The following is a 25454-nucleotide window of genomic DNA, read 5'->3' on the forward strand; positions in this document are numbered from 1 at the left end:
ACATCCATGTGCAGTGCAATAAAGTATCATTCTGAGGAGAATCTTGATCAGAGGAACCTAATGAAAGCTTTTTTTTTTAATGAAAAATCCAGATTTATATGCATCTTTCATTCACAAGCTGCAAATGCAAACAAAAATACAATCTTGGACTGACATTGCAATCCATGTTGTTCTGAAAGTTATGTTATTTTGCATAGTGCAATTCAGTATAACATGATATAGCCTACTCTGGAAATTGTGTGTAATTGTTCAGCTTCACATGATCAACAAGGTGCGTGGGGGAAAAGATCTAACAGATCTATAAACATGAGATATACATTTTACACTATTTCAAATCAAATTTCGTTAATTATTTAATAATTATAATTATTATGAATGCATCTTTTGTAGCCTCATATTAATTGATACTACATGGAATATTTGTACTTTTTGTAACACAGCAGGACCATTTAAAAATTAAATAGCCAAGTAAAGCAACGGTTAATTATTTGTTGTACCATTTTTACAGGAATACATTTCCTGTTATAAATTCATATAAATGATCTGCAGTTGTTAATGCAGACACTAGGGAGCACAAGCGCTCCTCTGCGCTCTGCTCCTCCTCATAATCGCACTACAGAAGAATAACACAGCGGGCCGCTGTTGAAACAAAATGGCCGACGTGGAAATGGATTTACAGGGCAAGAGGCTGAATAACGGGTAAGAGCACGTGCGTAGTTTAACCCCACCAACAACGCATTTTAGAGCTTAGATGAGGGTGTTCAGAGAAAAGTGACAGATTTTGTTTGGGTTGGGTTTTTCTCATAGTGAACTATGAGGGTTTTGATATCTGTTTTCATATCCGGCTAGTGTTAGCATGCTAGTGCTAAATTCTCTCAAGCAGTAGTTTTCAAGATTAATTTGTTTAAAATTACTTCGGTTGGTTCGGTGAAGTTCTCAGTTTTAAAAGCCTAACGTTACCACATCCTACCACCTAGTTCTACCACGTCCTTTGAATTTAAGTGTTTATATGGGTAACGTTAGCTTATTTCGTAAGGTATCCTATCCGCAGTCTTGATATGATCAACATGCTCCGTTTGTTAGTTATCTCTCCGTATTTACAAAATTACTGTCAGTTAAACCGTTAATGTAATATAATTTATCACCAGTCCCTATTTCTAAGCACATTAACATACCTATTTAACGTTATATACATTTGCTGGGTAGTTATATGCTCAGCATTTGTGTCCTTGTGAAGAACACTGTGTTGCCTTGACGAAACATAACAAAACCTCAGCATGTTGTTTGGTGCCGAAATATAATAAGCGCAATAGAAAAGTGCATTTAAAGAAACATTGTGTTTAAAATGACTATTACAAGGAAAAACTGAAATCGTGCTTAAATGACTGACCCTTGTTTCTTTTTACATTTAAGATTGACTGATTCTGCCTGTTAATATGTTTGTGTTGTTCATATATACAGGTCAGAGGAGTTGGAGAGTCCAGAGAAGAGCGGGAATGAGGATGTAAATGGTGACATGTCTGGAGAGGATGAAGAGGAGGGTGAGGAGGAAGCGGAGGTGAATGGGGAGAAGCAAGAAAGCGGTCCTAAACGTCACAGCAGCAGCGGCAGCAAACACAAGAAAAAGAAACACAAGCACCGTAGCAAGCACAAAAAACACAAACATGCGTCTGAGGAAGATAAGGATCGCAAACGAAAACATAGACACAAACATAAGAAGCACAGGCGCAAAGAGGAGCCGTCCTCCTTGCCGTCTGGGGCCATCAAGGGGAGGGCCGAGGATGGCTCCCCTTCACTGGGCAATGCTGCCCTGGATGACAAGGCGCTTCTTGAAGATCTGGAGAAACAAAGAGCACTGATTAAAGCTGAGCTGGACAGCCAGCTGATGGAGGGGAAAGTTCAGTCAGGAATGGGCCTAATTCTACAGGGTTACAATTCTGGCTCTGAAGAGGATGGAGAGGGGCAGAGGACCCGTAATGGGGAGCAACGGCAAAGAGGTAGTGGGGGCAGAACCCGCTCACCTAAAGACCAGATTAGCAGGGGGGGTAGATCCAGACGGGACTCAACAGACACCAACAAACCAAGCACTAAACGACGCAGTCGTTCCCGAGAGAGAGCTGGGAGGGACACTAAGGTTGAACGAACGACCAAAAGTGCGAAAGAGACCGTTAAGGAGCATAGCAAGTCCAAAGAGAAAAAATGCTCCCGGAGCAGGGACAAATCCAGGGAGCGCGGAAGAAGGTCCCAGTCCCCATCTACGAGGAGATGCTCTGCAGAGAGAAAACCAGACCAGAAGGGGCATTCCGATCGACGCTCTCCTCCCCGTACAGAAGATAAGCGGGAACAAGTCAGGCAGAGATCAGGCTCACGAGGGCGCAAGAGCCGGTCGCAAGATAGACGATCTCGTTCTAAAGATGCCCGGGTAGGTCGATCGGAGACTGACAGAGAAAAGAGGCCAGGAAAGTCTCCATCCAAAGACACCTCCTCTGGGAAAGAGAATCGGTCGCCTCATCTACGCCGAGCTCTCAGCCCTCAACGCCGACGCAGTTCCTCCCCTCGCCACAGGGACCGCCAGTCCAACTCTGCTCTGCAGCCCCCCTCAGGTTCTGCTGACCGGAGCTCCAAACTGAGCCACTCACCATCTAGGAACAGATCGCCAGCCACTCGAAGAGCACGAAGCCGCTCAAATGAGCGCCGGAGAGATTCCCCTTCCAGGTAGGCATCAGCACACCTTCTATAAAGGGGAAAAAACCCCAAAAAAATAACATTTTGTCATAATTTACTTACCCTCATATTGTTCCAGACATCACTTTCTTCTGTGGGATACAAAAGAAGATCTTTTGAAAAACTGTGATAGAATGTCAGTAAGGGTTCAATGTTGTTTGGAACATCTTTTGTGTTACACTGAAGAAAGTCAGTCGTACTAGGGCTGCACTATAATGGTTGAACATATAATCACAGTTATTAATCATATTAATCAAATAAATCAATGATTTTTTAATACCTAATTTGTCTTCACATAAGATATTTTATGAAAAGCAATTCCGTTGCAATTGAGACAAACCACAGATCCAGATCGCTGTTAAACCCTGATCAGAGCTATTTTTAGGTTTGATATCAAGGTGAAGGACTTGCCAGTCACTGGGAATCTCTCTGTTGAGTAGATTGTACCATTGAGGGAACCTAATTGTTTGGTTCTAGGCAGTTTCTAAAATTTCTTGTACACTATTAAAAGGTACAGTCCACACTGAAAGAGACTGGGGTTAAAGTAAAATTCATACACGTCTTTAAGTTGTTATTACTTAACTAGGGTCAGAATAATAGACATTAAGATTTGAATATTTAAGGTGAATTGGTGTTTTATATGTATACTCATTACTCCTGTTTGCGACCTATTATAATATAACTGATCTGGCAAATGTTTAAATGTCTCTTAGGAAGCGCCCTCGTGTGGATGGACTTGGGAGATCACGGGAAACAAGTCCAGCTCGGCACAGAGTGAGCCGCTCACCACTCAGACGTAGGTCTGCATCACCACGGCGACACTCTCGATCCTCCCCCAGAAGGCGAAGTCGATCACCCCTAAGACGCAGGTGAGATACTGTGAGAAATACTATCATGAACTGTAGTTTTTGTCAGTGAAACCCAGTCCAGTCTGGTAGTGCTGTAAGATAATTGTGTAATGTACTGTTCTGTTTTGGCAGGTCTGCTGATAGGGATCGGTTTTTCCGTTCCAGACTACGACGATCCACCTCGAGAGATCGTGAGAGGAGGAGGAAGAGGCGGGGCCGAGATGAAGACAAGTTCAAAGGCAGTCTGTCAGAGGGTATGAAAGCAGACCAAGACTCCTCCTCTGAAGAAGTGTGAGTAATGGTATTATTTTCAAGGCATGTCAAAAAAAAGTTTGAATCAGTTGAATCAAAAGCAAAATGAAAAACAGAGTTGTAGGGTTGGGAATCGAAAGTCGATTCCAATTCTGGTATCGGACACTTAAAGGCCTACTGTAGTGCCTTGGAACCGCTGCGTGTGTCAGCTTTGTATGATACGTTGACGCAATTTCCTCTGAAACAGGAAGCTAAGGTGGGACATATTGAATGGCTCCTCCCCCTTTTCAAATAGCCAATAGCGTTCAGTTTGCCTCACAGACTGCAAGCAGAGCGGTACTTGACCGCATAATGGAAGCTATGTTGTGTGAATAAAACCCGAGCAACCGAACTAGTGCTGGGTGGTATACCCGTTAATACTGAATACCGATGTTTATTTTTGTTATGAAATTAATTTTTAATATACCGCAATATGGTGTATGTCCCTTTAACAACCATCGGCATTGTTTGAGACGGTCGCTTTCACTGTTGCCCTGTGATTAGGGCACAGCTGTGTTACGAAGTGTGGCATTGAAGATAGATAAGTTAAACCAGGGGCAGATTTTTTAAAATTGGAAATAGGCTAACATTTCCTTGATTCATGTAGAGAGAATGTATGCATACTTAAAAATAAAATATTATTTGCAAATAGTTTAAACTATTTCACTAATACAATAAGCCTTTATTTTTCTTTATTCCCTTTAATTGCTTTTATAATTAATTCCTTTAAATAAAATAAAAATACCCAATTTTAGTTTGGGCTAAAGCCCAGAATATCCACTGACCTTAGAACCGCCCCTGGGTTAAACTATAATTGAAAGCTGTCAAAATATATTACAGTGTTCACAATATCAACACAGTCTTTTGGAAAATCTATTTGTGTTTGGCATTGACATCGTTGAATGTCAATTGTTACTCAATGTTGAATGTCACGTGAGCACTGCACGTTACAAAGTTTTATATGAATGTATCTGAAGTGAACTGACGGTCTTTAGAAAAGATTTGATGTTATTTCAATTTAAATTTTTCTTAATCTTTTCTGATAAAGCAGCGTTTATTAGTGTTTATGATTACTTTTTGAACTATTAAACAGACCTGCAAACTCACAAGTGGTGAAAAAGGTGACATGTTTACAAAGTGATTTGTTGTAGGGGGTCACCAGGGCGTTATTTACCTTTTATAAAGGACAATTTATTAAACCTTACTAAATATGTTTTGTCAAAGTCTTACATTTGATCAAATTCAGTTTTAATAAAAAGGGCTGTTATCCATTAAATTAATTTACACTGCAAAATTACAACCTAAAAAATATGAAATTAATGTTTAAAAAAATAAAAAAATAAAATCAATGATACCTTTAAACAATAAATCAATAGGTGGCGACAAGTGACTGTCTTAATAAATGAATCATTGAGTCATTTAGATTCTAGAGAGCATTTGATTGGACAGAAGATGTGATGAGAAGCTTGTAGATTTGAAAATCTTGCTTTCACCATTATTGTTGAATCACAGAAGCTACACCAGTTACTTTGCCAAGAGATCTCTATTTATTATGTATCATGTGTCAGACAGAGAGAAACAGGCATATAAGAATAAGGCTATAGGTGAGGTCTTCATTCCAGATTTCTCTGTTCACCATTTCTCTATCCTCTCACCCCATCATGCCAGCTGTAAATGGTTTCTCCTCCCTCACCCCCTCATCTCTACGTTTCTCTTTCCTCTCACCCCCTCATGCCTCTATTTCTCCTTCCTCTATTTCTCCTTCCTCTCACCCTGTCATGCCTTTATGCTTCTCTGGGGTGGTACAGTAAGGATTGAACTTATATACATCACTCTGGAACTTACAACTTCCTTGTAAGGTAGAAAAACATGTTGCTTTAGCCTTATGTTTAGAAATTGAATGTATACCTCATGCTTACACAGTTCAATCCACTATCCCTCTGTGTATACATTAGTGGTACATTGCATCAGTTGAAACATTCCTTTCCTTGTAAAGAACATGTACACATTTAATGTATTATCATCGGATCATCTCTGCGCAGTGAACGTGTTACATTGCACACATACCTCTAATCAAATATAGCTCATCCCATATTTCTGTTCAGTACTTATGTACAACATACTCTGACTTAAAAAAATGCATTATGAAATTATGAAAATGAAAAAAGAAAAATAGTCCTAAAAAATAACATTAAACAGTAAAATTTTAGTCTTCAAAGCTGAAGTCCATGGTGTCGTCATAAAAATCCGTGATCCATTTTAGCGGAAGTGAAGGACTGTAAGTTTTGAATGCTTATTTCTCCTAAATAAAAATGTTGTCATTGGTCTGGAACACACCAGCTTATTCATAACCTTAAGTCTAACATATTCATATACTAAAAGTAAAAAAAAATCACATACTGTTATAAAATTAATATTTAGATTCTGCTTATTGATTCCTGTGTACGCATTTTAAACCATTCAAGCACAAGAAGCAGCAAAAGAATACTCAATTTGCCTCTCACTCGCTGTTTATCATAGGGGCACTGGAAAAATCATTCATAAAACGCATTAAACTTTAGTTTACAAAGACGTGAAACTCACCGAGTGGTCTGGGGTGTTCACTGATATGCTAACACACAAATCGCTGCAAAAAATGCTTTCCAGCAGGTTTTATCGTAGTTTTTGTCGAACTCCATTGACTTGAATTGGATGTTCTGTGAACACGTTATTACTCCGCCAACGGAAATGGGGTTGTTTGTATTCTTTCTGTAGTCTTCCAGTCGTGGTATCGTAGGCTACGCTATCCAAACATTGGCAAAGGTGCATTATCGCCACCAACTGGGCTGGAGTGTCTATTCAAGCTCTCAACGGAAGAATGTCCGGTTGTGAGGCGTTTGGAAAAATAGGAACAGTTTTACAACGAATGGTAAAACACCTGTTGGAAAGCATCTTTTGCAGCGATTTTTGTGTGAGCATATCAGTAAACACCCCTGACCACTTGGTGAGTTTCACGTCTTTGTAAACTAAAGTTTAATGCGTTTTATGAATGATTCTTCCAGTGCCTCTATGAAACCATTGTGGAGGTGGGGGGTGATAACACAGAAACCTAAAATTCTCATATATCACATGACATATTTTGCATGTGACAATTATGATTGTGATCATAATTTTGATCACAATCAATATTGTGATGTGTACATTCATGGAGGAAAATGTCCAGACTACAATCCAGGCATTTCAGGGACTTCACTGATACTGCTTACTCATATAGAAACTAATTCCCTTTGGAGTGGACCTATTTCTTTGTAACTTGCAGGCTTTTTTCATGCTCAAACAGCAACATTAAAGAAAATGTAAAAAAAAAGTGTAAGGTCCTTTTTAAACGGCACAACAGTTTTCAACCTTAATAATAATAATGTTTCTTGAGCACCTAATAAGCATATTAGAATGATTTCTGAAGGATCATGTGACATTAAAGACTGCTGAAAATTCAGCTTTGCAATCACAATGCATTTAAAATTCACAAATAGAAAAGTTAATTTAAGTAATTAAAAAGCTATTTTAAATGAACAATTACTGTTTTTATTTTAATTTTATTCTATTTAAAATGCATCCTTGGTAACACAATAGTTGTAGTGAATGCTCAATTTTTTGCTCAAACCATTTTTTGAGATATGGTTATTTAATGCAGCTAATATTTTCTCAGAAGTGTGCAGCAGTGCTCTACACTGTCATGGAGTCATCTTGTTTACATGGTGAAATTAAAGTCGCCTGGATGTAAATATGTTTAGGATGGAAGATTTTGATGCAGAAGAGGAGGATGAAGAGGCTCTGATTGAGCAGCGACGACAGCAGCGGCTTGCAATCGTACAGGTAACACAATACAACAGTCATCCTGAGGCACAGTAACTTCCTTCTATTGAGAGATATATTTTTTTTTATTATAAAACTGTTCTGTTTTGATATAGAAATATAAATCGGTAAATGAGGACAGTAATATGGGCTCCATGGCGTCAGAACCCAGCAGTCCTCAGAGTAGCACCCGCAGCCGTTCACCCTCCCCTGATGACATCCTAGAACGGGTGGCGGCCGACGTGAAGGAATACGAGCGGGAGAATGTTAACACTTTTGAGGCCAGCATCAAGGCCAAGCACAACCTCATCACTCAGGAGAAAGAAGGTGGTGTACTCTGGCTGAAGTTGGCACATTAGCAGGGTTCTTGCTTGAACAGTTTTCAGGAAATGTTTCAGATTGAAGGGACAATTTTTAATCTAGGTGGTCTTTCTCATAATGACAAACAACCTATAAGCCAATGCATGACTAACTATTGTATTTTATGCAGGAGCCAACCCAAAGAAGCCCTCGGCGCCTGACATGTTCACTGAGTCAGATGACATGTTTGCTGCAGATTTTGATGTAAACTTGTTTAATTTTTCTGCTGACATTAGATAAAACCAGTTACCAGTTGGTTACTTTGAGAGATCTGACTTCTGTGTCTCTCCCATCCACAGAGTGCCAGACTCAGGGCTGCAGGCATTGGAAAAGACTTTAAGGAGAACCCCAACCTCAGGGACAACTGGACTGATGCAGAAGGATACTACCGTAAGCCTATTTAAGTCTTTAAATCCATTTTAAAAAACCTTTTAAATCCTTTTAAGCTTTGCTTCTTTTCCAAAGGAAATGTATTTTAAATGCAAAAATGAATCATTAAAAACAACTCTTTTAAGGTGTGAACATTGGTGAGATACTGGAAAAGCGGTATGAAGTGTATGGGTACACTGGACAGGGTGTGTTCAGTAATGTGGTCAGAGCTAGAGACACTGCCCGGGCTGGCCAGGAGGTGGCAGTAAAGATCATCCGAAACAATGAGCTCATGTAAGTATCCTACTAAACAATGACCATCTCTGTGACTTTATGTTCTTTTATAATTTAACTAGGTCTGTCGATTGAACACTCAGCCTGCCCCGCCCCGGCCCATTGCATCCAGTTTAGTTACAAACATGATGCAGGGCAATGACTGACTGTATGAAGTCTATTAGAATGCATAAAAATACCACTAAAATTCAAGATATGAGGGCAAAAAATATATTTGCACAATTGCAAATAGACATGTGCCGGTATTCGGTAATGCGATAAATCGCGGTAATGAATATGCATGATATTGTTATCGCCGGCACTTCAAAATACAGTCAAAAATAATAGATCCGAATTTAGATTTTTAGAACGTGCATTAGCTTATTCTCCATAAACGGCTTAAAAAACACGTAGCAGCGTATATGCTGCTTATATAACAGCAGCGTATATGCTGCTTATATAACAGCAGCGTATATGCTGCTTATATAACAGCAGCGTATATGCTGCTTATATAACAGCAGCGTATATGCTGCTTATATAACAGCAGCGTATATGCTGCTTATATAACAGCAGCGTATATGCTGCTTATATAACAGCAGCGTATATGCTGCTTATATAACAGCAGCGTATATGCTGCGCAAAGCACGTGCGCACTCTGATGTAAATAATCCCCACATGTATAAGCACTGTATGCATCCGGAGCAGTGTGCACTCTAGTCTAAGTGTAAACAATCCTCCCATGGATAAGAAGCATGGCGGAAGGAGGAACGCTGCCGACGATTTATCCCCCTTCTAAAAGTCAGGGATGCCAAGACTCATGCAATTGACACTTTTCACACGCTCTCACGCCACACATCCATTTTTTCACGCAGAGAAAAATCGCGGAGCAAAGAGGACACTGACACAGACAGACTAGAAAAAGCAGGTTACTTTTGATATGAAAAAAATTCTCAGCTCTCAGGTTCTGTCCATTGTATTACGAAATTCAGACAATAAATACCGTTTTGGCGCTTGAAATGATGGCGCTACAGCGATCTGTCACGTCACATTCACAAGTAAACAGATCATCTGTTACTTTTTATTTAAAGATACAGTACAACTTACCGAAAGGTATATATGCCTCATACATAATATCGATCAATCAGTGTTTTTCAACCACAGAAAGAGGTCAATAAAACTGCAGGGGAACAATATTGTCACAGCACGTTATATTTACTTCAGGAAAGCCATTGAAGCCATGACCACCACGTTAGTTGACTAGAAAAAAATGGCTATAGAGGAGTATTTTGCTAAATATGTGCAATATATTACATATTTATTTTTACTTGTGTCATTACATAATTGTTGTTATAATGAAAACCTCATTATATTTAGTTTTTTAACCTTTAATAATACCAGCTGATAGGGCTCTGTGTACGTTTACAGCATTATGTGAGATTTGTTTTCTTGAGAAAAATTAACATGTAGGCTATCTACTGTAGCCTACCTAATATGTATCCAAACTGAAATCGTGAAAATTGTGTTAAGCAATAATACAAACAGTAGCCTACCAGTCATTGTACAATGTAAACATTGTAACATGTTGTCACTAAACTTAATAAAATTGTTTACCTATTGTTTTCACCAAGTTGTTTATTTTTTACATCCACCCCAATCCATCCGTTTCTCTTGTGCAATTAAGATATCTTGATAATACCGTATACCGTGGTAAAAGTTCAATCAATTCAGAACTGTTGTGCTTTTCCAAGTAACACAGCGCGGTTTCATTTCTGAATGAATTCATGTTTTGAACCATTGATTCAGTGACCCATTCATGAAAATGACATACTTTCTTTGTTCCTAAATGAATCAGCCATGTGAATGAATCAGTTTGAATGAATGACTCACTTAAGACAGTGACTTGCCACCACTTACTGGTGGTTTTAGTTTAATATTTAGTGCTGGGCGGTATACTGGTTCATTCCAAATACCGTTGTTTATTTTTGTTATATGATTTTTTAATATACCGCAATACCAGTGTATGTTGCTTAAACAACGTTTTGTGACACTGTGGTGAGGGCACAGCTGGATGTGTTAAGTGTGACGGTGAAGATGGAAAAGTTAAACTATAAATGATAGCTCTCAAATATTAATCTATATTTCCCGTACATTGGTTCACAGTATCAACACTGCCCGGCACAAATAGATTTTCCACAAGGTTTTGACATCGTGGAATAAACATGAGCACTGCACGTTTCAAAGTCAAAATGTGGCGCGGGTGTTTTTATATGAATGTCTCTTTGAAGGGAACTGACTGTCCTGACTGTTTTAGAAAAGTTTTGATATTATTTCAATTTAATTCATCTTTATCTTTTCTGATACAGAAAAATTCTGATACAGATTCTGTGTACAGCCGTTACCAGGGAAACCGCTATATCTGCCATTCCTAAAGCGCCTAAGCGCGAACAGCATAATTTTGAGGGGCCTTGCAAACCTGTATTAATCCTAGTGTTCAATTTTTCTACAATATTCACTCATGACAGTAAAATAGGGCATTCTAAGTCAATCTACTGCAGTATTTCCTCTCTCAATCAGTAGAAAATGTTGTTAACACCCAGTCATGGTTGGGAAATTTTTTTACCGCTATATCCACCTTTTTCCTGGTTAGCGAATTTACCCATGATTCATAGCGGGATTGAACCGGAAGCCGGTTGTCCTTTTCCGGTTCGAAGCTTTATGAAGATTAAGCGCCGCTTGCTCAGAACGTCGCAGTGATGTACAGGTTAGAAAATATGTGAAATAAGTAGGGCTGGCCCTGCCCGTGCACGACTGAAGTAGGGTTGGAAGTTATGTATACTATATGGGAGAGAATGCTAAACCATAATGAGCGTTTTTGTAATATATTGCCTATTCTGCATCTCAACGCACGCATAAGCTTGCCACAAAAAAAAACGGCAAAAGTAATGATTATGCATTAAACATTTGAATTGTTAATTAATAACTAGTGTTTTCTGTAATTGTCGACTGCAAAGATAAATTTGATGCTGACTCGCGATCTTCGCAGAAGTGAACGCGCCTATAGAGAGAAATGCACACTTCATACGAATTAACCTATACATAAGCAGAGAGAAGCCCATTTCTGCTCGTTTTTAATTATTTTGTTTAAAAGTACACATTTCAAGCTTTCTATAGATTTACTTATGTATGTGAGGCAACGCTGAGTTTCGTTAATTAATAAGACACGCTCCAGTTCACGCGCCGGCGCCTCCGTGTCCTGTATCTACTATTTGTGCTTATTTATTATTCCAGGCAATTTGTTGATAAAACATTGATAAAAATGAAGATACAATTTATACTAAACGAAATTCACTTTAAAGAAAGGCTTTCTACAAAACAAAACTTAATAAGTGGTCAAAATCATGTCTGAGCCATTTCAAATGTTTTCTGATATATTGGGCATCTTATGATCATATCTGACTCATCTTATGCGGTTCCCTTTTCATATAATCAACATAGATGAAATAATTTTTTTTTAAAAACATAGTTAAACTTAAATATAAAACGTATGTTTAGTTTTTTTTTGTTTAACTTATATTCAAGCGTCACACTGCTCCGCTTTGCTCATGTGCTCAGGTGTGTATAGCCTATAGCTTTTACATGCATGTGTGCGTGATGTGATGGAGGGGTGCGATTCTCGAATATTAATTGCATAATACCCAGCGATCTTCGAATATTATTTTTGCTTGAAATGCCCATCCCTACTGGTAACGTATTACACCTTTTTCGTTGGATGCTTCAGTTTTAGTGCAGCTAACCAAAAACGTCTACTCTCTGGTATTGAATGTAGCTGATACGAACCGGACATAAGCATTCTCTCCTTTTTATCTTATGCTCAAAGCACCCAGTTTCTAAAAAGTTTTTTATCTTCTTTGAATTGTTAAAACAACCAACAACAGCACATGTAGAGCCTGAACTCATTCTCTCAATGCTAATACAGTACGAACCGGAAGTAGGCAACCGGAGTCGTCGTCATGGCGGCGCCCATTGTTTAGAGCAGAATAAGGTGGATACCGTGAAACCAGTATAATTTTGAAAAATATCGTGATATACATTTTTGGTCATACCGCCCAGCACTAGTATCGTTTCATTTTTTTAATTTATTTTTGTTTTATTCACATTCATGCCACCTCTGAGCTGCATTAAACAGTCTTTGTAAATATACCTATATGTAACTTCAGATGCAGCTTCTGAACTAAAAAAAAATGTTATGGCCACATTGTAGCCAAAGTGTGTGTAATAAATTCTATGTTGAATCAAAATATTTATTTCTAAAGCTACTTTTTGTAATGTCTATTCAACGCTTTTCTCATCCAACATAATGACTTAAAATAATATTTTTGGGGAAGTTTCTCAGCCAAAATTGGTTTAATTAAAATAATTAATCAATTTTAATCCAAATAATTAAGTGATGCATCACAAAAGCTTTCATTTTAACCTAAATGTTAAGTTTATGTACTTTTTTGTTTGTTTGTTTAGTTCAGTCAGTGTAGTTCTGGCTCAGAAAACGGTTTGTATTCAATAGTTTCATTTGTTGTCTGATTACAGGCAGAAGACGGGACTGAAGGAACTTGAGTTTCTGAAGAAGCTGAATGATGCAGATCCTGACGATAAATTTCATTGTTTGCGTCTCTTCAGACACTTTTACCACAAACAGCATCTCTGTTTGGTGTTTGAACCTCTCAGGTACTTCATATTCCATGTGTGCATGTATGGGAAAGTGTTGTGGAAATTGACAAATATCTGTGTGAGTCTCCTCAATACATCACATTAGAAAGTTGGTAAGGATGCAGTATATTTAATTGATTTGTATTTTAAATTTGAACTTTCTATTCATCAACGAATTCTGAAAAAAAAAAAGAATATATTCGTGAAAAGGTTGCCGTTTCCAAGGAAAGCGAAATATTTGTCGTAGGCTATTATCCTTTTAACGTGTAAGGACATTTACCATGAATGGCGTCAGCGCTGGTCAGCATTGCACAGCGCAAGGAAGCCGTGGGGGGAAAGCAGCGAGTCACGCATTGAATCAATGCCATTGGTCTCTATTAAGTGAAGCATTGCTTCAGCTTTGACCAAAAGTGAAGCATTGCTGGCCAGCTGAGCCTTGAAAAGTGGAGCTCAATGTTAAACAATAATTAACACCTTGTTTCATTACATCCATCATTTAAGGAATCAGCTTTTTTGAACGTTTTCGTTGAATGAACGGTTTAATGACTCACTCAAAGACAGTCCGTTGGCGTAACAACTGCACGCTGAGTGAAAGTCTTTCAATGCGCAGAGACGCTGTTTAGTTTCGGTTACATTGGTTACATTGTTTTGTGTATGCTGACCACATCATAACACGTATTTACATAGCAACAAATAAATATAAATAAATAAATGGCGGTAAAACCGCATATCGCGCTATTGAGCAACTCAAAATTACTGCATGGAAAATTCCTTCACCGCGACAGCCCTACATGTGATGCTCCTTCATCAGATCTGGATATGGCCTGGATCCGGCGGACTGCGGTAAACCTCGGGATAAACAGAGACTAATATTAGCGTAGACGACATCCTTCTTATGATGTACAAAGTACATCAGGATTTATGGGAAGTGTTCCCGGTTCCGGCTGATCTAAACTTTGCAGCCTAACATTGAATTATAGCAATCTATAATGTGTTATGTGTATGCTAAGCCAAAGAGATGTGTTTTTAGTCTAGATTTGAACTGACAGACTGTGTCTGCTTCCCGGACAATGTTAGGAAGATTGTTCCAAAGTTTTGGTGCTAAATAGGAAAAGGATTTAGTCAAGTCAAGTCATCCTCATTTGTATAGCGCTTTTAACAATGTTGATTGTTTCAAAGCAGCTTTACAGAGATAAACATATAATTGAGACAAACATATGATTGAGATCGCAATAGATGTGAAGGACTATAATGCGTTAAGAGCTCGCTCAAGTACTGGGGAGCTAAACCATTTAGTGCTTTGTAAGTAATAAGCAATATTTTAAAATTTATACGATGTTTAATAGGGAGCCAATGCAGTGTTGACAGAACCGGGTTAATATGGTCGTACTTCCTGGTTCTGGTAAGAACTCTAGCGGCTGCGTTTTGAACTAGCTGTAGTTTGTTTATTAAGCGTGCAGGGCAACCACCCAGTAGAGCATTACAATAATCTAGCCTTGATGTCATGAACGCATGAACTAGTTGTTCCGCATTTGTCAATGAGAGCATATGACGTAATTTAGATATATTTTTAAGATGGAAAAATGCGGTTTTACAGACACTAGACACGTGACTTTCAAATGAAAGATTGGTATCAAAGAGCACACCCAGGTTTCTAACTGACGACGAAGACTTACCAGAGCAGCCATCAAGTGTTAGACGGTATTCTAGGTTATTACATGTGGAAGTTTTTTGTCCAATAATTAGAATCTCTGTTTTTTCAGAATTTAGTAGTAGGAAATTACTAGTCATCCAATTTTTGATATCAACTATGCATTCCAATAATTTTGTGAATTGGTGAGTTTCGTTAGGTTTGGAAGAAATATAGAGCTGAGTATCATCAGCATAACAGTGAAAGCTAATTCCATGTTTCCTAATGATATCTCCTAAAGGTAGCATGTACAGAGTGAACAGCAGCGGCCCTAGTACTGAGCCTTGTGGTACGCCATACTGAACGTGTGATCGATAAGACGTCTCTTCATTTACTGCTACAAACTGATAGCGGTCAGATAAATATGATTTAAACCATGCTAATGCAATTCCACTAATGCCAGCATAGTTTTCTAGTCTTATTTAAGAGAATGTTGTGGTCAATGGTGTCAAATGCAGCACTAAGATCAAGTAACACTAATAGAGAGATACAACCACGATCGGATGATAAGAGCAAATCATTTGTGACTCTAATTAGAGCTGTCTCAGTGCTATGGTGCGGTCTAAATCCTGACTGGAAATCCTTGCAGATACCATTTCTTTTAAGAAAGAAACACAGTTGTGAGGATACTGCCTTTTCTAGTATCTTTGACAGAAAAGGTAGATTTGAGATCGGCCTGTAGCTGACTAATTCTGTAGGATCAAGTTGCGTTTTTTAACAAGCGGTTTAATCATAGCCAGCTTAAAGGTTTTTGGAACGTATCCTAGAGACAAAGATGAATTAATGATGTGAAGAAGAGGATCTATGACTTCTGGAAGCATCTCTTTCAGTAGTTTAGTCGGATTTACTGCCAGCAGTCGATTTTGATATTCTAGGTATTATCAACTGGCCAGAATTTTGAGATCGCAATAGACGTGAAGGACTATAATGGGTTAAGAGCTCGCTCAAGTACTGCGGAGCTAAACCATTTAGTGCTTTGTAAGTAATCAGTAATATTTTAAAATGTATACGATGTTTAATAGGGAGCCAGAACCGGGCTAATAAGGTCATACTTCCTGGTTCTGGTAAGAACTCTAGCGGCTGCGTCTTGGACCAGCTGTAGTTTGTTTATTAAGCTTGCAGGGCCAACCACCCAGTAGAGCATTACAATACTCTAGCCTTCATGTCATGAACGCATTAACTAATTGTTCCGCATTTGTCTATGAGAGCATACAACGTAATTTTGATATATGTTTAAGATGGAAAAATAAGCTTTTACAGATACTAGACACGTGACTTTCTAATGAGAGATTGGTATCAAAGAGCACACCCAGGTTCCTAACTGACGATGAAGACTTGACAGAGCAACCATCAAGTGTTAAACAGTATTCTAGGTTATTGCGTGTGGAAGTTTTTTGTCCAATAATTAGAATCTCAGTTTTTTCAGAATTTAGTAGAAGGAAATTACTATTCATCCAATTTTTTATATCTGCTATGCATTCCGTTAATTTTGTGAATTGGTAAGTTTCGTTAGGTTTTGAGGAAATATAGAGCCGAGTATCATCAGCATAACAGTGAAAACTAATTCCATGTTTCCTAATGATATCTCCTAACGTTAGCATGTACAGAGTGAACAGTAGCGGTCCTAGTACTGAGCCTTGTGGTACGCCACACTGAACTTTTGACCGATAAGACATCTCTTCATTTACTGCTACAAACTAGTAGAGACTAATAGAGAGATACAACCACGATCGGATGATAAGAGCAAATCATTTGTGACTTTAATGAGAGCAGTCTTGGTACTATGGTACGGTCTAAATCTGGAGTGAAAATCCTCGCAGATAGCATTTCCTTCAAGAAAGGAACACAGTTGTGAGGATACTGCCTTTTCTAATATCTTTGACAGAAAAGGCAAATTCGAGATCGGCCTGTAATTGACTAATTCTGTAGGATCAAGTTGCGTTTTTTTAACAAGCGGTTTAATCATAGCCAAAGGGTTTTGGTACGTATCCTAGAGACAAAGACGAATTAATGATATTGAGAAGAGGATCTATGACCTCTGGAAGCATCTCTTTCAATAGTTTAGTCGGAATAGGGTCTAACATACAAGTTGTCGATTTAGATGAGTTAACGATTTTGCAAAATTCTTCTTCTCCTATAGCAACAAATTAATCAAATTTTTCCTCAGGGAGACTACAATGCACTCCCTGATGCGATACTGTAGTAGACGGTTGCATAGTTATAATTTTGTCCCTGATATTATCGATCTTATAAGTGAAGAAGTTTATGAAGTCATTACTGCTGTGTTTCTTGGAAACTTCTGGGCTTGAAGCTTTATTTTTCGTTAGTTTAGCCACTTTTTCAGATAAATACCTAGGTTTGTTTATTTTCTTCTAATAGGGTTGAAAAATAAGCAGATCTAGCAGCTTTTAAAGCCTCTCTGTAAGCAATCGAGCTCTCCTTCCATGCCCAGCACTAGATAAGGTCATTAACATGTAATGCGTAACTAATAATCTCAAAGATAATGCAAAGATTATTCTCAGCTGTATTTTGCCATATTTGTGTCTCACAGTATGAATCTGCGGGAAGTGCTAAAAAAGTATGGTAAAGACGTGGGGCTACACATCAAGGCAGTGCGTTCCTACAGTCAGCAGCTCTTTCTGGCCCTCAAACTACTGAAACGCTGCAACATCCTCCATGCTGACATCAAACCAGACAACATACTGGTTAGCATCATTTATATGGCCCCTGACTCCAAAGACCTCATTCATTCATTCGTTCATTTACTCATTCACTCACTCAACTCTCTGTCTGCAGGTGAACGAGTCAAAGACAATTCTTAAACTCTGTGATTTCGGCTCTGCATCCCATGTTGCCGACAATGAAATCACTCCCTACCTAGTCAGCAGATTCTATAGGGCACCTGAAATCGGTAAGTTGCACTGTAATTGTGTGATTACAGCAGAACATGTGAACCATTTCTATGTGGGCCTAGTAATGGGATCTAACTTCTCTCTTCCTCCCTAGTCATTGGTAAACCATATGATTATGGTATTGATATGTGGTCAGTCGGCTGTACCCTGTATGAGCTGTATGCAGGTAAGATCCTTTTCCCTGGTGGATCCAACAACCACATGCTGAAACTGGCCATGGATGTAAAGGGCAAGATGCCAAACAAGGTACTGGAAATTTACACTGAGAATCCACATGGGTTCTTTTTCATAACTATAAAAAAATAGAGAGAGATTATCCTACTGCTCATAAAACATTCACTACTAGCCTTAGCTTGAGATGCTTTCCATCTAAACTAGTTAAGTAACTGTAGACATTACTGTCTACCCATTAACTGTTTCCTCTCCATTGACGGAATTTTCCGGCAATCCATGTTTTCATTGTTATACGTTAGGAGGCACTATTACTCATCTCCTGAAAGAGTACCGAATCTAGGACAGATCAAAACACATGGGAAGCAGAAACAAGTGATGGAAGCACAAAATAACATGATTTAACATTAAACCGCATATAAATCGAAACTTCCTAATGTTACCGAATGAAATGTCTACCCAGGAAGGGGTATTGGACTCTGCAAGCTTTGGGGGTGTTGATGGAAGCGATTTACTCCATCTATGTTTTGATCATTGTTCTGAATCCAATCCAAACGTAGTCTTTTGGTGCTAAAAATAAGATTTTTCTCAGCTTTTTGTTCAAAATGTTGCTGCTTTTTTAAATATTTTTTTTTAGACTTGCCCACATTAAAGTGTTAATAAAAAAATTAAAAAAAACAATGTATAAAGCTAGATAAAATTTTTCTTTGTTTAAAAGCAGAGGCTATGTTCGTTCTGGTTAGCAACATTGTTTTTTTAAAAACACTGGCAGGGAAAGAAATAATATGAGGTACTTCCTTGGAAATAAATTCCAGTACAGCGCTACAACCATAATGAAATGACCCTTCAAAATAGATAGTTTTAAAATGAGCTACATATAGCAGTTTATCTGCACAAAAAAATACCTTACTCGCCTGTTGAGTAATGAAAACGTCATCTCAAAAATGCTTTAACAGCTTTCCAAATCCCTCAGCTCTCGCCATCTCTGAAAAGGCAAACCAGTTTTGATTCTCGTTTTATTGCAAGCTTTGTCATGTCAGTGATTCCCTGGAGGTTTCGAGATTTAGCAGCTCCATGTCATCCTTTCTCACTCGTTGTGACAACTACCGTATTTTCCGGACTATAAGTCGCTCCGGAGTATAAGTCGCATCAGCCCAAAAATGCGTCATGACGAGGAAAAAAACATATATAAGTCGCACTGGACTATAAGTCGCATTTATTTAGAAATTTATTTAACAAAATCCAAGACCAAGAAAAAGTTATTTAAACAGACTTTAATTCATTAAAACAGAAGGCATTTAAGTTATTCAGCTACACACAATAGCACAAAGAACAACAGGCTGAATATGTGTCCGGTATGTTGTTAACGTAACACATCAACAGTTAGCTACACAATAGCATAAAGAACATACCTGAGAGGCTGAATAGGATAAAATAAAATAAAATAACATAAGACAGCGAGTCCAACAGTTATCGGTAAAGCAATTTCACCAAGCTCCCGCGATCTTATTCCACATCACTGAACCCGTTGAATTCTTCATCCTCCGTGTCGCTTCTGAACAACTCCGCTATTTCCGGAGGAAGATGAAGCGCCGTCCCCTCTTCTGCGGGGCTGTCGTCAGACTCGGCATCAGTTCCGGTTATTCCAGCCTTTCTGAATCCCGACAGGATGGTTTCGGTTGTCACTGCAGTCCATGCAGTGTCGACCCATCCAAGGACTTGCTGGAAAGTTGCATGTCGCATCCTCCCGGTTGCCGTGAAGCTGTGCTCTCCATCCACCATCCACTCCTCCCACAGGCGACGCAAGACTGCCTTAAAGCTCCGGTTCACCGAGATGTCGAGTGGCTGGAGTACTTTGGTTAAGCCTCCAGGGATGATGACAGGTATGGAGTTGCAAGTTTTTATTTTATCTTTGAATTGTGGCGTTATGTGCGCTCGCATACTGTCCATCACAAGCAGGGCTTTGCGTGTTTTAAAGAAGCCATCAGGACGCTTACTGTAGCACTTTGTAAGCCAAATGTTCATCATTTCTTGATTCATCCACCCTTTCTCATTCACGGCCACGACAACTGTGGGGGGAGATTCGTCTTTGGGTATGGTTTTCCGTTTGAAAATGACCATCGGTGGTAATTTCGATCCATCTCCACAACATGCCAGCACCACTGTGAAGTGTGATTTCTCATGACCAGTTGTCACTATATTCACACTTTTCTGCCCTTTCTCTGCGACACTTCGGCCCATGGGGATGTCAAATGTGAGGGGGACCTCGTCCATGTTGATTATATGATCCGGTGACACGTTGTGTTCAGTTACCTGCTTTTCAACAAACTCACGGAAACTGTCGATCTTAGCTTGGAAGTCTGCTGGCAGTTTCTGACACAACGTTGTCCGTGCTCTGATAGAGAGGCGGTTGCGTTCCATGAAGCGGTAACGCCAAGAAGGTCCGCCTGCAAAGTCACTTATATTCATCTCCTTAGCAACTACCAGGGCGTGGAGACGCAACTGCACCGTTGACAAGCCTCTCCCGGCAGCGCGTTGTTCAAGCACCCATCTGTGGACTCGTTCCTCCAGCTCTGGCCATCTTGCTTTCAGCCCGCGATTCGCTTTCTTTGTTTTCTTCATTTCAGTTAGAGTAACCTCTGCTTTTCGCCAGTCCCTCACAAGTTTCTCATTCACTCCAAACTTTCTTTCTGCTGCTCGATTACCGTTTTCGGCTGCATATTTTATTACCTGCAGTTTGTAATCTGCAGAATATGATTTTCTTTTTGGGGGCATTTTGTTTGAATTTTGTTGAATGTTCAGTCTAATATTTCAGTTAATATCAGTTGTTTCAGTTAATTTTTTCAGCGGTAAAACTAGCTGTAGTCTAGAGCGCATAGAGCGCTCTCTCGTGGCTGTAGACGGTAATGTCACCCCCAATTTCGGCAAATGATGCATTCACGTCATACCACAAATACATCAAAAACTCGCAAATAATAATCCGGGGCCGTCAGCGATCCTGTGACGAGTAAATCTTGGTAATTTTGATATATAAGTCGCACCTGACTATAAGTCGCAGGACCAGCCAAGGTATGAAAAAAAGTGCGACTTATAGTCTGGAAAATACGGTAATCTATGCGACTGCCACACCATAAATGCATCAAAACAGGAACTTTTTTCTATTTACGGATATGAGACATGCACTGGTGAGTGATGAATGTACACAGTTTCCAATGAAAACCATTCCGACAGGTCTAAAATATAAACAATTATAACAGGTTTCAGTATTTTAATTAATTTTGAACAAAAAAGTCCCATATTATACCTTTTGATAAAATTTTACTTTTTCGCTTTATTATTGTATTTAAGTATCTTACATGGTGTTTTATTTTTCATTTGTGTGTAGATGATTCGGAAAGGCCTGTTCAAAGACCAACATTTTGACCAGAACCTGAACTTCCTGTACATCGAGGTAGACAAAGTGACTGAAAGGGTATGTTCTCAGATCTCGCATGTATTGATTTTTCTAATTTACTCTTAATTTAATTCCTGTTTCTTACCCTTCTCTTTCTCTTGCACTTTCTTTTGATCTGTCAGGAGAAGGTAACTGTGATGAGCACTATTAACCCCACTAAAGACCTACTTGCGGACATGATCGGAGGTCAGAGGTTACCTGAGGATCAAAGGAAGAAGGTCATGCAGCTGAAGGATCTGTTGGATGGGACTCTGATGCTGGACCCTGCTAAACGCATCAGCATCAACCAGGCCCTGCAGCACCCTTTCATTCAGGAGAAGATATGACCCGTTCACCTTTGACCATTCTTTGTTCCAGGACTGAGCCAACAGACTCCAACTCAGAATGTTCAGAACCATCACAAGAATTTAAACTTTCTATTTTTATTCATGTTTTTCTAGTGATTTTTCTTTTGCCCAGTCATTTGATTCGAATCTCTCAGAATGATCTTGTTTTTATTGTACATATGCACACATTGTCATTCACTGAGAAAGAGAGGCATGTTTAGCAGATATCGGATTTTGTCTTATTTAACTTCAAAAGTGACCGAACTGTGCAGAGTGCAGCATTTAAAAGGTTAGTTGAGTTGTTCAGATATTGAATGTGAGAAATGGCTAGGCAAGCACATCAGAGGGGTATTCAAAAATACCCATTGTTTTTGACATTAGCAGATTATAATCCAAATGTGCCCCTTTTGTTGACCGATTAAACCAGTGGCTTCAGTTTAAATTCCTTTTATCTAATCAGTACACGGTTGACACTAACTGCAGATTCACCAGGTGATCAGAACTTTTGCTGGTTAGTAACTTCATACAGTCTCCTTCCTTTTGAAAACGATACGCAATAGTTTAACACTTGCGGTTGTTTAAAATATTGGTTTTGGTGTAGTACATTTACCTCAAAGTGGTACTGAATTTCTTGTGTGATCTATTCTTGTTTCATTTTATTGACTTTACAAGCCTGTCTTATTGGGAGATTGTTCTTGTAAATTAAATTATTCATAAAATCAAATTAAATCTTAGTAAGTGAATAAGCTGTCACTTTTAGACAGTCAGCTAAATGGCCAATTTACCTCAATTCACTATTTCCAAAAACTCCAAAGGTCTTATTTTAATTTGAAAGATCTACTTTTTGGTTGAAAGGTTTCTAATGGTGTCCATCAGCAAACTCATTACTATTATCTCTGGGGTTTGTGGGGCTTGCAACTTCAGTGTACCAGTATTTATGCACCTGTTAGAGATTAAAATGTTTGTTTTCTAAGTCCCTAATGTAAAGGTTATCTGATATGAAGTGCCTCCCTTTTGTGACTGAATTGAACCATAATAGAAAGCCTCTCACAGACGGGTCCTGACAAACTGATGATCTTTTTTTTTTTTTCGTTTTTTTTTTTTCACAATGTAAATACTTAACAGTTTTTGCTATGTAAAACGTGTTTTTTTTGTTTTTTCTATGAGTTTTTTTGGGGGGGGCATAAACTCGAAAGATAGGATTGTGAAGGAAATGACACCTTGAGTGTTATTTTAGTAATAAAAAGTTTAAATTTTCTGATGCATTATGATGTTTTAACTAATGTGTAACCTGTTAGTCAGCTGCAGCTTTTGTTATCTTTGGCCTCTTGAGAGTGCTCTGGCATCTTTTTTGACTCCCTAATGCAGTCATTTGGATTTCTAGGCGGAAACCTGCAAAAAAAAATCTGCCTCCTACCCTCGGAATTCCTGATCTACCAACTCGCCCACAAGGTTTAGCTGACAAATACAGATTGAGGTATTGAAACCAACTACTACAAGTTGTAATAATATTTATAATGTAGGCAAAGAGTATAGAAGAACAAGAGGCGAAACTCTGATACGTTTTTTGTAACAGCTTCGGTAGCGCAGCCGCCATTTTGGTGTGAAAATTCCAACTGGAGTTACTGGACAACAGCACAGATAACAGTTAATCCAATCATTAAATACACATTTGAGGTAGTTTTTTCTTATTTTATTGAGCATTTCCATTTTATGCAACTTTACACATTTATTACTATTATTAGTTACCAACTCCACTAGCCCTGAAATATATTTTGTACTTTTTACCCATATAAAAATGTAATATATGGCCATATATGTTATATTTTAAATAGCATGACATATCTATACATATATTTGACTTATCTGAGAACACAATATAGCCTATGCCTGCAACATATTGTTATGTCTGAGTTCAGGTAATCATGACAAGAAAGTTTCTTACTTCTTTAAGGTTTATTCAAACCCACAAATAATTCACACTGCCGGCAGTTACATGATTAGGCAGCAGGTGCACTCACTTCCATTATTACTCTACACCTTTTATAGGTAACATCATGTGAACTACAGCGCCATCTCCTGACAAGTACATAAACACAACATTCCCCCTTTACTCAAAACTGTAAATTCCACCCAAAATACATAGTTGGTGCAATAGGCAAAACTTATACAATATCTACATCCAACTCAATTAGTTTAACAATATATTCTACATTCTGTAACCAGACAAATTAGAACTAGAATTACTTTCTCATTCAGCACAAGGTAATCAATGTCTTTTGTACTAAGTGACATAATCATGTAACCAACGCGGAGGGCGTTTCACTCATGATGAAGACCTTACAGGAACAGATGGAGAAGCAATTTGGTTAGGCAAGTTCATCTTTAGGCAACACAGTAGAGGACGGAACAGACTGGAGGGGCAAGGACACCAGTTCACTCTCAATGACATTTTCCATAGGTGCACAAGCTGGAGAGAGATGAGATGCATGCCAATTTTTCCCATCTGATAACTGGTAAGTGCATGGACCAAGTTGATGTACAATTTTCAAAGGCTTTGAGAATCTAGGATGTCCTTTTGGCACATGAACTGGAATTTTTATACGCACCCAGTCAGTCCTGTCCCATATGTTCCTGAAACGTCACGCACAAGCACGTACACACATATACTTTTATACATTGAATAGGTTCTTTCTCTTATACCTGTTTGGGATCAATGACTATTAAAATTTCTACAACAATTCCCCCCTTTTTATCATTCAGATTCCCCAATCATAATAATAAAAATAATCGAACAAATTTTAAGTCATTTCATCACACTTAGGGTGTACTCACACTAGCCAGTTTGAACCGTGCCCGAGTGCGTTTGACCACCAAAGCGCGGTTCGTTTGACTAGTGTGAGTGCTCCGAACCGTGCCCGGGCGCGGCTCAATTGGCCGGCCCTGGCCCGCTTGGAAGAGGTGGGCCAGAGCACGGTTCAGTTGGACTCGGGCGCGGTTCGCATGCAGTGTGAGCGCTAACCGTGCTGGAGCACGGAACAGGACGCGTGATGTACGGGAACTGTAGTCCGTAATCAAAGCTGCAAAGTCCTTGCTGCACTTCAGCTGGTACCTTGCAAACCTCCTCATACGAGCAGCACGATTACGTGAAAATTTTCGCGCCACTAAGGCGACACATCTGTTTAACAAGAGGCTGTGAGAGGGCTGTGGACCAAACGACACAATATTATCCACAAAGAAAACAGAGCGATGGACTCCATTGTGTTCAGAGAGCGCCGCTCGTCTTGTTTATTCCGAAACCGTTGCACCATAATGACGTAAGCGTGCTCCGGCACGAATCCTGAAACCCTATGTGAGTGCAGGCCAGAGGGGGAGTGGGGAGGGGGGACAATCGTACTCGGGCCCGGTTCATGGCAACCGTGCCTAGTGTGAGCACACCCTTATACTCTTCATCTCTGGTTTTCACATAACTGACCACTCTTTTAAACATTTGTGAAA

The 25454-nt window shown here is 39.0% G+C and overlaps 1 protein-coding gene across 1 annotated transcript; it reads left to right on the forward strand.

The window, feature by feature from the left end:
* The first annotated feature begins 573 nt into the window (after positions 1–573).
* On the forward strand, positions 574–23213 carry prpf4bb (pre-mRNA processing factor 4Bb). The gene is made up of 15 exons (XM_077244322.1): positions 574–699; positions 1462–2715; positions 3438–3593; positions 3705–3863; positions 7637–7718; positions 7814–8024; positions 8188–8261; positions 8357–8447; positions 8573–8720; positions 13284–13421; positions 17645–17798; positions 17890–18004; positions 18100–18251; positions 21562–21648; positions 21753–23213. The coding sequence occupies exons 1-15, from the start codon at positions 653–655 to the stop codon at positions 21954–21956; spliced, it is 3072 nt and encodes a 1023-aa protein (XP_077100437.1). The 5' UTR covers positions 574–652; the 3' UTR covers positions 21957–23213.
* The last annotated feature ends 2241 nt before the right edge of the window (positions 23214–25454 follow it).

The sequence above is a fragment of the Siphateles boraxobius genome, unplaced genomic scaffold (genome assembly GCF_051911475.1).
Source record: "Siphateles boraxobius isolate OS27281-9 unplaced genomic scaffold, OSU_SipBor_1 26, whole genome shotgun sequence".
In the NCBI taxonomy this organism is placed as follows: Eukaryota; Metazoa; Chordata; class Actinopteri; order Cypriniformes; family Leuciscidae; genus Siphateles; species Siphateles boraxobius.

Bases quoted from the DNA above. Each gene is read 5' to 3' on its own strand.
- prpf4bb (XM_077244322.1), top strand. From the start codon at position 653: ATGGCCGACGTGGAAATGGATTTACAGGGCAAGAGGCTGAATAACGG. The intron at 700-1,461 runs GTAAGAGCACGT...TCATATATACAG, and splicing joins GGCAAGAGGCTGAATAACGG to GTCAGAGGAGTTGGAGAGTC. The intron at 18,005-18,099 runs GTAAGTTGCACT...CTTCCTCCCTAG, and splicing joins CTATAGGGCACCTGAAATCG to TCATTGGTAAACCATATGAT.